Source organism: Panthera onca, chromosome D4 (assembly GCF_046562875.1).
Source record: "Panthera onca isolate mPanOnc1 chromosome D4, mPanOnc1 haplotype 2, whole genome shotgun sequence".
In the NCBI taxonomy this organism is placed as follows: Eukaryota; Metazoa; Chordata; class Mammalia; order Carnivora; family Felidae; genus Panthera; species Panthera onca.
The window spans coordinates 73081239-73094859 of NC_138351.1; the positions used below are offsets into that span (position 1 = coordinate 73081239).

General features: G+C 44.4%; 1 protein-coding gene across 15 annotated transcripts in view; it reads right to left on the reverse strand.

Annotated features, from left to right (window-relative positions):
* Positions 1–13621, reverse strand: part of SUSD1 (sushi domain containing 1) — a 299394-nt gene that overhangs the window by 269206 nt on the left and 16567 nt on the right. For all 15 annotated transcript variants that reach the window (XR_013551693.2, XR_013551696.2, XR_013551695.2 and 12 more), the window contains 2 exons: positions 3425–3538; positions 618–773 (listed from right to left, as the gene is read on the reverse strand). Coding sequence is in view for 12 of the 15 variants with exons in the window: in XM_078436588.2 (XP_078292714.2) it covers positions 618–773; positions 3425–3538 (270 nt within the window). In the remaining 3 variants the exon portion in view is untranslated. The remainder of the gene's footprint in view (positions 1–617; positions 774–3424; positions 3539–13621) is intronic.

Sequence of the window (13621 nt, forward strand, 5' to 3'; positions counted from 1 at the left end):
CGAAACGGGCCCTGCAAGGGGCGTGGAGCTCGCTTGGGATTTTCTCCCTCTCTCTCTCTCTCTCTGTCTCTCTCTGTCCCTCCCCCACTCACTCTCTCAAAAATAAACATTAAAAAAATAATAAAATTAAGAATATCTCAAATATCACAGCTAACAAAATTAACAAGAATTCCCTAATATTAACTAATACTCAGTCCACATCCAAATTTCCCTCATGGACCTTTTTTTTTTTTTTTTTACTATCTAGTTTTTTTTTTAATTTTTTTTAATGTTTATTTATTTTTGAGACAGAGAGAGAGCGAGACAGAACATGAGCGGTGGAGAGGCAGAGAGAGAGAGGGAGACATAGAATGAGAAGCTGGCTCCAGGCTCCAAGCTGTCAGCAGGGAGCCCGACACGGGGGCCTGAACCCACAAACCACAAGATCATGACGTGAGCCAAAATCAGATGTTCAACCAACTGAGCCACTTAGGCACCCTGCTCATGGACCTTCTAAACAAAGGAGGGTTCCTCCCTTAAATCACACCCTGTCCCAGCCAAGCCACCTCCCTCCTCCCCACCGCAGATACTGTCCGCCATCACCAGGATGCCATCCCTGCAGCCCCCTTCTTGAGTACCTGTGCAAAAGGTGCCATCATTGGGAATGAATGTTTTGTTGTTATTCGTGGCTCGATATCCTTCTAGGCAAACGCAATAAAAGCCTCCGAGCGTGTTGTGGCAAGATGTGTGGTTTCCACAGACCACAGTGGCTCCAAACTGGCACTCATTTTTATCTGTTGATACATTGAAATAACACACAGAAAGGGCTATCAATCCATACCATGTTCAACAACCCAGACTGTTCTGCTGTGCTACAGACTCAGGAGTTGCTATTGCATTGACAACGTCTCAGTGGTCCATCCCCCAGCCTCTTTTCTTTTCACCAGGCCTCTCACATGATAGGGCACGGGCCCCTTGGAGCGTGCACGAGGTGTATACAAAACCACAAGAGAAACCCAACATCTTAATCTGATCATTCATCTTTTTTGAAGACTGGGCGAAGGGGATTCTTTTTCAACTTCTCCGTATTTAAAAAGATTTTATCATAGGCCTGGGGAAACGAATCCACAGCATCCCATTTTTCCAGCTCCACCAACCATTCTCTTGCTTTTTTCATGAAAGGCAGAATAGGACGATTTTGCATCCAGTGATTAACCGGAAAATTCGTTACTTCTGAGTTACCAGGAAACACAATGGAATTAGTGCTTAAGCCTCATCCGGGAGCAGGGCTAATAACAGCTCCTGCTAATCGTCAATGACCCATGTGAATAATATTAGTCACCCAGTGAGAAGGAGCTGAAAGAGAGGAGCTTGATGAGCCCACAGAAGCCTGCCCTGAATATTTTGAATTCGATAATTTGACAGGGATGTAAAATGAAAGTAAACCTCCCTCCTGTCTCTGTTCCGTAGCTCAGGGGTCAACAAACTTTTTCGGTGAAGGACCCATCATCAGTCTCTGCTTCCATGCTTTTGGAACACGAGAGCAGCCACCACAATAAGTAAACAGATGAGCAATGTTGTGTTCTAATAAAACTCTATTTACAAAAACAGGCAGCAGCCAAATTTGGCCTGCAGGCCAGACTTTTGCTGACTCTGCCCTGGACTCTACCATCAGAACTCTTGTGACCAGTTTCTTATTCATTCTTTCAGAGCTGATCTATCCAGCTAGTTTTGTTTTGTCTTGGGGGGAGCAGGGGAGGTCATCAACTTCTTCGGATTGTTATTTGGTGTTTCACTACAGCACTGGTTCCTTCAAAGCACTTCAATCGCGTCTCACAATTGCATTCAATTACTGCCAACTCAAAAGTACCCTCCCCAAAATCCAGTGTTCCTTTTTTTTTTCTTCCCCCTCATTTTCCTTATAGGCATTATCTTTTTGGAAATGTAACTGAACATGGAACACAGTTCATTGTCAAAACCGTCTACGGTGAAATCTGCACAGAACGGTAGAGAAACAGAACCCTCAAGTCACAGCCAGGCCAAGTTTCCAGCCCAGCTTATGAGCACTGCACCGGGCTTTCAGACCCAAAATGGCATATTCCTGCCCTTTGCTATTGTTTCTGACACTCGTCTCCCCTGCAGATTTCCCCAGCAGGGACACTGGGTTTGTAGAGAATTCTAAATTTCTTGGGTCCCCTGACTTAACACCAGGTTACAGCAGGCCTGGCAGACACGTATTCATGCTACGGTGTGGTCTCAGCAGGCCAAGTACTGGGATACGCAGGGTCCAGTGTCTGAGAGCGAGTGTCACATGAATTAATAAAGCCCCTTCATCCCATTAGGAGAAGCTTCTACTCAGAAGTCAAAGAAGAATCGAGAGTGGGGTGGCTTACATGGGAGGGGGACTGTATTAGGGGAAGGAACAGAAAAAGCTTGTCCATGCCGGATTCCAACCTCATTTCCAAGCCCCTGCCAGCCATCTGCCAGAGGAGAGGGGTGGGGGAAATGCGTCAGGAGCCTCAGACTGCAAGGCAGCCACGATTCTCCGGACAGAATCCTAAAGAAAGAGGGTCAAAGGTGACACCATTCCAGTCTGCAGGAATGGGCAGTGATGTGTGACTGTGAAAGCATGTTATCTTTGAAGTAGAATATGACTTTTGGAACTCAGAATTATTATTTTTCTTTAGGAAGAAAAAACCCAAAGATATCACAACAAGGTTGTATACACTGTCAGTGCACAACTATCAAGATTTGTACTGCACGTAATAAGGTTCCTGGGAGAAAACTGTGTTCTCCCAACATTCACTATTATAAATATGCTGTGAGGTTCTCCCTCTCTCTGAGTTGGGCTTGAACCTGGATATTGCCCAACTCTCATGGCATAGTGGACACCATGAAGCAAAAAATAATCTTAGACACTTCTAGACTAAAGGTCTTTGTATTCCTTTAAGACACCCAACACCCCAAAGGGCTACAACTATAAAAAATCTGGAGGATGGATTCTGGTAGTCATAAGACTCTAAGCAACAGTATTTCACCAATTAGCCAAGAAGTCCAATAGGCAATTGTATTTTGCTTTTCCTCAGGGTACTAATACTCATCGTTTTCACCAAAACAACCAGGAGAAATTTAGGAATACAACATTCATTCAAGTTAAGTTAAACTCAAGACTTGAAACATTTCAAATTTGTGTTAGGTCAGAGAGTTGCCAGAGATTCAAGTTCAACAACCCTCTAACATTGAAAGATACGTCCTTGGAAATGCTAAAGAAAGGGGTTCGGGGAAACACTAAAGGAAAGGAGTATTATAACAGACAAAACTTCTTGTAAGAAAAACACGTGAACAAAACAACGTTTTCCCCACAAGGAAGTAATAAGCTCTTTAATACTAGAGAATCTTATTAGTTGATTCAACTTTTCATCTTGACCCGGGATTCAGAACTTACCAACGCAGTGAGTCCTCCCATTGCCCACAAATCCGTACTTGCAAATACACATCTTCATCCCTTCTGTTTGCTTGCAGGTAGCATGTTTGTGGCAAGTGGCACAGACATCTAAACCTGAATCATAAATTGTATATTTCAGGAAAAGAAAACTTCCACATTTTTTTTTGAGACACAGAGACAGAGCATGGGTGGGGGAGGGGCAGAGACAGGGAGACACAGAATCCGAAGCAGACTCCAGGCTCTGGGCTGTCAGAGACCCACATGAGGCTCGAACCCATGAGCTGTGAGATCATGACCTGAGCAGAAGTCGGACGTTTATCCGACTGAGCCACCCAGGTGCCCCAGGAAAAGAAAACTTCAGTCCTATTTTGGGTAGTAGACATTTACAATGAAAAACCAAAATTTGAATTGCAAAATTATAAAAGATAGATCTGATCCCATCCTTAAAAACCTGCAACAAAACAGCTATTCACTGACCACAGAGTAAAGTGCAAATATCTCTACCTGGCAATCAAAGCTCTTAACAGTCCGACTCTAAGCTAATCCCTCCAAGCCTCACTGTTTCCAAACCCAAACCACACACAGTATTCTCTAGGCAGGAGGCCAACGACCCCTTTTTCCCACCCATGCTAGCCACTGTCCTACTTCATGCTGTAGTCATGGTTTGCCCTTCAACTAGAATGCCTATCCCACCTTCTCTCTCCAGCTTGCACCCATTCCTGTTTCAAGACACCCCTTAAACATCACATTCTCCCTGGGGTCTTCCCCATTCCTCCGTTCTTGGGGAAAATTAAATGTATCTTCCTCTGTGCTCCACTAACCCTTGTAAATTCCCACATCCACCATGTAAATTTGTTATTATACACTGTTCCAGCTCTGTCTTCCCAGCTGCATTTTATTAATGAGCTTCTCCTCAAGGACAGGGATTATGTCATTTGCCCACATATCATCATGGCACAGTATAAAAACATTCAATATACTTTTATTGACCAAATGGATAAAGGAACCTGTAATCCTACTTGCTACAACTCAAAGAGCAAGTGGAAGGCAGAAGAACTCATCTATTACCCTATCATTTTTTCTTTTAGGGAAAAAAATGAATGTGTTTAAAATGTCATTGAGGGGCACCTGGGTGGTTCAGTCGGTTAAGAGTCAAACTCTTGATTTTGGCTCAGGTCATGATCTCACAGTTCGTGAGTTCGAGCCCCACGTGTGGCTCCGTGCTGTCAGTGCAGACCCTGTTTGGGATCCTATCTCTCCTCACCTCTCTCTCTGCCCCTCCCTCACTCTTGCTCTCTCTCTCAAAATAAATAAACTTAGAAAAAAAGTGCCATTGAGATAATAGCCAGGTCCCAGCCAGATGACCAGATCCCAATTACTCACATAGGCAGCAAAAATGTGTGAGGCTAACACACACACACACACACACACACACACACACACACACGCACAAATCTACCAGACCGTGATCCATATATGCCCCAAGATCAAGAATTTCTACCTGAGGCTATGTGGGATATCACGTTGTCCTCAGAGTGTCTGTAATTTCAGGAGTGGCCTAATGAGGACAGTCTTTGAGCATGAAATTCCACCTTAGCCTTGGCCCCATTACCACCCAGCTAATAAAGACTTAGCCCTCAGGTTGCTCTAAGCAACTGAGACAGGGAGATTTCCAAGGACAGACAATCCCTGACTTACGATGGTTCAGCTTACAACTTTTCAGCTTTACAATGGAGCAAAAGTGATACACATTCAGTAGAAAACACACTTTGAATTTTTATCTTTCCCCAGGCCAGTGATACGCAGGGACCCTCTGTCATGATGTTGGGCAGTGACAGCCAGCTGTGGCTCCCAGTCAGCCGAGCACTCAGAAAGGTAAACAACCCATATGCTCAGGAACCATTCTGCACCCACACGGCCATGCTGTTTATCATTTTCAGTATGGTATTCAATAAATTACATGAGGTATTCAACATTTCAGTATAAAATAGTTAAGTGATTTTGCCCAACTGTAGGCAAACTTGTTTTGGGCGAATTTACGGTAGGCATGGCTAAGCTACAATGTTTAATAGGTTAGGAGTATGAAATGCATTTTTGACTTAGGAGATTTTCAAGTTAGGATGTAATCCAATCATAAATTCAGGAAGATCTGTACTGCTCATTAACCATGCCTGCTTTTTCTTTTAAAACAAATATATCACAGAAATGAGACAAACCACTGCTTATCACTAAGGGATATGAAATTAACCACGGAATATTTACAAAATGTGTTATATCCCAGACCATTACAAAAAAATGCAACAAGGTGCAAAAAAAGGTAGAGATTGTAGAGGACATTCTATCTGACTACCATGTAACCATGTGATAAGACTACAAAATAAAACAAAAGATGAGTGTCCCCCCTAAAAAACCTACTTGGGAACTGCAGAACAGTCTCTTAAAAAATTCTCAGGACTAAGAGGATAGCAAAATTGAATGTTTAATACTAGATATAAGAAGGTATTTACTGCAGAAACTTTTGGGTTTTTCATGGTTTGGTACTTTCAAAGAGAGAAAGAAAGCAGCCAGCCAGGAAACACACACACACACACACACACACACACACACACACACACACACCCCTTAGAATTTTAATGCAAGAAATTCAGGGGGAAAATAAATTCCTAAAAGAAAATAGAGGTTTATCTGGGGAGAGGGTGAGGAAGTAGTAAAGAAGAAATCAGGGGCGCCTGGCTGGCTTAGTCAGTGGAACATGCAACTCTTGATCTCAGAGTTGTGGGTTCAAGCCCCACAATGGGTTTAGAGATTACTGAAAAATAAGATCTTTTAAAAAAGAAAGAAAAAAACTATATTCAAATTCATTGGGATAAAAAAAAAAAAAACCTTTCCCCAAAGTCAGTGCATCATAAAGACTGGTAGTCATAACTCAGTGAAATTGGGGAGAGGAAAAAAGCATATGCAAACACACAACATTAGGAATAAAAAAGAGCTTGTAAGAAAATACACATAAAAGTTTTTTTATTACAGGGGTACCTGGGTGGCTCAGTAAGTTGGGCATCCGACCTTGGCTCAGGTCATGACCTTGTAGTTCGTGAGTTCAAGACCCACGCCAGGCTCACTGCTGGCAGCGCAGAGCCTGCTTTGGATCCTCTGTCCCCCTGCTCTGCCCTTCTCTCACTCATTCTCTCTCTCTCTCTCTTTTTAAAATAAACATTTTTTTAAAAGGTTTTTCTATTACAAATGACTTTCCAATTGAACACTGCAGATTTAATACATTCTCAAAGCCACCCCCCCACACACACACCGAATGACATCTAGGACCAGAAAGGCATAAACTTTGGCAGACAAGATGATGGCAAATGAGGATGTCAACAATATTTCATAAGATGGAAGAGATGGACGTACGGGAATGTCCTGAGAAGAGGAACTAAGAGCTGACCCCAAAAGGCTCAGGAATTGGGGCCACTGAGCACTTTAGAAGGGAGGAGTAAGGGACAGGCTCAATGTGAAGGAACTAGGCGTAAATACGGATAAGGAGTATGGGATACCCAGTTGCCCTCGCTAACCCTGGAATAGAACAGAGTTGTACAACCTGGAGAAATGGACCAGAGAGGCTCCGGATTATAGGGGCAACAGGCAGAGCTGAAGTGAGAATGCATCCCCATACCTAAATGTCCATCAGGTAAATATATGTAACCATTTTAACATATAACATTTTTAAACAGTGCTGTAGGACACTGTCAATTCATAACCACACGCAACCAAAATTCTGGAAATACTTTTGAAAAAATGGATCCTGGTCAAGTCCACAAATCCACTGTGATCAACCATATAATGATGAACATTCTTCTGTGTATGTATTATGCAATAACAGAAATAAATACCATATTAATGAAATCAACAACAAAATGACAAAATGTCTGAGTTGTTTTCTTATATGGAATATTTGTCTTTATAAACATGGAAGCATTTTTATACATCCAGTTCCAGAAACTTGTATCAGATAGAAAAGGATTATTTCATTCAATCCTTGATTGAATCTAATAAACACACACAAAAAAATTAAGAAATAAAGTAGTGCCACCCACTCAGATAAATTAAAGGAAGTCCAGTCTGAATTAGTGAAGGACAGAATGTAAAGTTTTTTAAATAAATTGAATTAAGTTCAAGTTCATTCAATAAACAGAACCAGACAAAATAAGGCCTTATAAGCAGGCAGTCAGATAGGGGTGGGGGGGTGGGGGGGCAGGGGGAAGGAAGCACTGGACCTGAGACTCCAAATTGAATCCTAAATCTAGCTGAGTCTGATTCATTGTATGACCTTTAACAAATCATTGAACCTCTCTGGATCTCAGTTTTTTCTTCTGTAAAACAAGGGCTTTGGGGTTTTCAAATTTTAAAGAGCATTCAAATCACCTGGGGACAGACAATGTTAAACTGCAGGCTCTGATTCAGCTTGTCTGGGTGGGGCTCTATAGTTTGCAGTTCTCACAAGCTCCCAGGGGAACCACATTTTGAGCAGAAGAGTTTAAGTGGGCTCCAAAGTCCTTGCCCCCTCCCTAATCATCTGAGACTTCACCCTTAGTGATGAGGGAACATAAGACAAGCTGAGGGCAAAGTATAAACTAACAGCATCCCATCCCCCATCCCCCATCCCCTAGGTGGGATGTGTGTGATATTCCTCAGACACTCCTGGCTGGCCAACAACAAAGGAAAGGAAAGAAAACAAATGGTTGACTGAAAAAGATCACAATCCTGCAGGCCAGGAGTCTCCTTCAGTTTACGTTCCTGGAACCCTAATATCAGCCTCATCAAGATGTAAGGGAGTTTAAGTGCTTGCCATGGTAATGTGGGAAACAAAGGCAAATGAAAAATTAAATTCCCTTACTGCCTACAGCCCAATGACAAGTCCTTGAAACAGGCAGAGCGACCTCCCTGTAGGAGCTCAGCTGCCTCAATGATGACACTTTGCTAGGGGCAAAAGAGAACCTTGGCTTAACATTATCCTGACTGCCCCCCCCCTCCCCAGGATCCTGAGTCTCCTTAAACACATAAAAATTCCTTTGCAAACGTCCTTTATCTTTAACCCCCAAGTATTTGTTGGCAATTATACTCCAAATATGTGGCCCCTGATATGTATCTCAAGTGTCTCATGACTGAGGTTTTACTAAGCAATACTAAATGACGTTTTCCTAACAACAGTTAGCCCCTCAAGGTCCTGGAAACCTTGTTTCCAAAATACCTTAGAGACTTATGCTGTCCCTAACCTCTTCCTAACCTGAAGGTATATAGTCACTTTTCACAACCCCAGTGCAGCTCTTTCTGCCCACATATCCTGTCCCCGTAGTTTAATAAAATCACCTTTTTGCACCAAAGATGTCTTCAAGAATTCTTTCTTGGCCGTCGACTCCGAACTCCGACCACCCCAAAACCCCATCATTAGGGTACCTATCTTAATGACCCACTAGGAATAATTTAGCAAAGTATAACCCCAAAAGGACAGTACTTGGCATGTTTGGTTCAATAAATGTCTGTTCCCCATACCAGCAAAGAAGACAACATGTAGAGGCACCTGGGTGGCTCAGTCGATTAAGCATCCAACTTTGGTTCAGGTCATGATCTCAGTTTGTGAGTTCGAGCCCCACATCGGGCTCTGTGCTGACAGCTCAGAGCCTGGAGCCTGCTTCCGATTCTGTGTCTCCCTCTCTCTCTGCCCCTCCCCTGCTCAGGCTCTGTCTCTCTGTGTCTCAAAAAAAAGGAAAAAAAAAAAAAAAAGACAAGATGTACACGAGGCTACCAAAGGCTTCTCAGACTACCTACAGAAGGGAAAGCAGCTTCCAGAGGAAGAAGGACTTCAGCTAAATCTTGTTATTCAGCCATAATTAACCTAGTCTGTAGGGCCTTACACAGCAGCTTCTGAGTTCTAATTGCTTGAGGAACTAAGTAGCCTCTTGGGGGGCGGCGGAAAACAACTTATCCTAAAGAAAGGGGCAGGAAGCACAACTCTAATCCAAGGGCGGGGAGAAAAGACAGTGCGGGGAGGGCCACATCTGAGCACACAACAGTTCCACTGTTCACCAGCCTGTAGCTCAGTTAAGAATCACATAGAGGTGGAGTGACCCCTTCATCCCGATTTTAATACTACAAATCCTATGACCCAGAAAACACCTCATTAAGGTACAAACCAAGACAGCTGGTCACCCGACCTGGGAGAGCTTGTTAAAACAGAATCCCCAGGTGGGAGGTGGGGAGGCGGGGAACACCAGAATCCCCAGACATTCTCATTCAGTAGGTACGGGGTGGGGCCTGAGAATCTGCATTTCCAGAAGCTCCTGGGTGGAGCTCCTAGTGTGGTCCACCACACTAACAGCACTGCAAGTCTGGTTCAACCTCATGGACTTGGGTCAGAATCCTGGGGAAAGAAAAGGCAACACTGAAGATCTTTCACCACTGATCTTTCATCAGTCTAAACTGATGCACAGCATAGCTGGACAAGGTGACAGAGATATTTCCAAAGAATGGGAATTCTCCAGGCCAAAAGAAAGACTACCATGCCTTTGCATGAGGGGAAGGGGCGGGGGGAGGTGTAGGGAGGCAGCTTCACATCCATACCAAGGATGACTTAATTTTGTCATGAAGAGGTGGCCGCCATGCAGTAACCAAGGGCACTCCTACGGAGGTGAGGGACCCCCATCCCCCACCCTAGGGATACCTAGAATTACCGGCAGAGACAATGGGGACTCTAAGGTCTAGACAGACAAAAAGGCTAAGCCCTTTTTGTTACTATTATTGTGCCCCCAGCAAGGACGACCTAGATTCACTTCCCTTCAGCACGCCTTATCAACTAAGCCAGCTAAAATCACATTCAACAGTGAGAGAACGAGACAGCTTTTGGTGTCTCCACCTAAACTGGAGGACTTCTCTCTTGCTCCCTGGTTAGGTGATCTCAGGCAAGTTAAACTGTCAGTCCTCCAGTTTTAATCTGTGAGATGGAACTGTGTCACGAGGATTAAATGAAACATATAAATGCTGTATGAACTCTAAAGCACTAAACAAAGGGCTAATTTACATGAATATTTATGCCTCTTTCCGTTGATGTTGCAATTATTGTTAGAAACAGGTCATGCAAGATGCAGTGCCTGCTATTTGGCACGGTGGTTAAGAGCAGGGGGAAGAGACATTATGCCACTTGCTGACTGTGTAATCCTTGAGAGGTCTCTGTGCCTCAGTTTCCTATAATTCTGAATGTGAGAATAATAAAAGCCCACCTCATATGGCTGTTGTGAGGAATAAAGAATAAATGAGTTAATAGACATAAAGCAATTAGAATATGTTAGATGCTATTATAACCACCACTCAACAATTCCGTTAATGAATAAATGAAAATAGTGACAGCTAGCCAACTCCCAATTATACTAATGAAGAGGGTGATGGAAAACTGCACTTGTGCAAAAACCCAAAGCAGTATCTTTGTGTGGACGGATGCCTACCTATTCATGGGGTTGATATTCTAGGATCCATAATACCTTAATTTACATAATCACCCCCTCTGTCTTCTCCACATCCTTCCGGCCTTCTGGGTAACACCTGACTCAGACCTTGGAAGTGTTCAGCGTCCTTACCCTTTCAGCCCTGCTCACCACCCCCTCCTCTCCTCTAAGCACCAAGTAGACCAAACCTCAGGATGGAATGGAGGGTGGCAGCCTGAGCAAGACATTCTCGCTCTATATTTCTTTCTTTTTTTTAAGTTTATTTATTTTGAGAGAGAGAGAGAGAGAGAGAGAGAGAATCCCAAGCAGGTTCCATGCTATCAGCATAGAGCCCAACATAGGGCTTGAACTCTCGAACCGTGAGATCATGACGTGAGCCAAAATCAAGAGTCTAACACTTAACCAACAGAGCCACCTAGGCGCCCTTGCTCTGCATTTCGATATGCAAGCAACGATTTAAATGAAATAACAGCACATGGGCTCTGACAACACAATGAAGAGATTGTGTCCACTGCCAAGGGAAGAAGGTAGTTTAAAATCCAAATGGAGTGCTTCCATTTAAATCTTAATCTAATCCCCAGCTATTCACAGTCATACCAAACAAATCCACTGCACAAGCTTCATGAGATCCTGTCTCTCAGGATATACTTGTGGCCATATGTGGAAACACTGCAAATGACCTGAGGAAACAAACAAGCTTAAAACTAAAACATCCAGCTAAAACTCTGGAAGAGCATTCCCAAGTCTTCCACATTATGTAAAACTGCTCTTTTTCTTCCTTCCTTTCTTTTTTTTTAATGTTTATTTTTGAGAGTGAAAGACAGAGAGGGAGCAGAGAGAGGGGCAGAGAGAATCTGAAGCAGGCTCCAGGCTCTGAGCTGTCAGCACAGAGCCTGATGTGGGGTTTGAACTCACAAACAGTGGGATCATGACCTGAGCCAAAGTTGGACACTTAGCCAACTGAGCCACCCAGGCACCCCTAAGTTTATTTTATTTATTGAGAGGGAGAGGAGAGAGAAATCAGGGGAAGGGCAGAGATAGAAGGGGAGAAAGAATCCAAAGCAGGCTCTGCACTGTCAGCAGAGAGCCTGATGTGGGGGTTGGACTCATGAACCAAGAAATCATGACCTGAGCCGAAGTCGGAGGAATAACTGACTGAGCCACCCAGGCACCCCAAAATTGCATTGCTCTTAAAGGACTGCATCAAATTCCTGAAATGAATGGAACTTGAGAAACCTCAAATTCTCTCCTTTCCACATCCCCCAAAAAACAAAACAAAACAAAACAAAACCATAGCCTCTGCTTTAAAATCCCCCAAGACAGAGCGTACCCTCCTCTCAGGCAAAGCGATCCTTGCAGGACAATGTGGACCACCATACATTTCTCTTCCCCACCCCAACCCAGGACTGACATTCCACATCAGGAAGCTGCAGTCCTTCCCTGTGGAAAATGGTTATAGGGCCCTCAGCTTCCTTTTGCCCTTTTGCCCTCTCGTGTCCCCTTTCCTGTTTGACCAACACCAGCTCACGGTGGGGCCCCGCACACGTGGCCTACAGACCAGGAACCAACCCCAAGTGCCCCAATTTCAAAGGTTTTGAGTTAAGGAGCGCTTCATTGAGGCCACACCCTCGGTTCACATCCAGCATGTCACCCACTAAGCGTTGCCTCACACCTGACTCACACTGTCGACCAGATGGAAAACTTCTTTTTAATCCATGCAATTCATTTCCCCTGTCTCCTCTGCCAATAGGCCACTTGCTACCTGGGGCTACAGAGAATGGGGAACCCATTTTAGGATTTGACCGGAAGGTTGAAGACGTACCCAGGGCCAGGTCCCTGGAGATGGAAGACAGGCTACAGGCAGGATCTTCTTCATCAGCTGGAATTCGGCTCCCTCACCTTGAGCAACTGTAAATCATCCCAAAACAACTCCCTCCCTCCTCCAACCATTTCTCTTCCCCCCCCCCACCACCCCCGGGCTGGGGCTGAAGAGTGACTGTTGCTCTGACTCAGGATGACAGAGTGAATAAGAGGCCTATGAAATGCATGATTAGTGACATCATGTGCACTTTACAAAGCAAGAACAATTTCCTCAGGCCTCTGCCCCAGTGTTCCCTCTAGATTCTCAAGGCCTCTGCCTGTCCTCCTTCTGGCCTTTCGAACCCCAGCCAGTCCTGAGCCAACAAGGCCCCTGCCACTCCCGCCTCAGAGCCCTGCCAGAGAAGGGAGAGAAACAGGACTGACTGGTTCCCATCCTAGCCCATTCCTAACCTTCCCTCCCCTGGGCTTGGCACCCCACCCACCCACCAACACCCTCCTGCTCTCCCAACTGTGCAACTCGCACTTCCCTCACACTCAGGCCCTCTGAATAGAGCTCCTCCACTCTTTCCTCCCCAAAGCACCTTGGATAACAATTCAATGTAATTCAGCACATGTAACCAATGAGAGACTGAATCTATAAACAGACAATGGCCAGACCATATACAAAAATAGAACGCTGACCCACAATCTGCAGCCATCAGTCCAGGAAGTCAAACCACAACCTCTGTAGCTGTAAGTCCCAAATTGGTCAGGATTTAATCAATAACAGCCGGCTCCCCTAACTGTTGCCCTCACTTCAAACTTAGGACCAATCAGAGAAAGCCAAATATACTCCCGTAACCAATCACGAACAACGCCTGCTGTTAGTAAAGCCACCGCCAGCTTC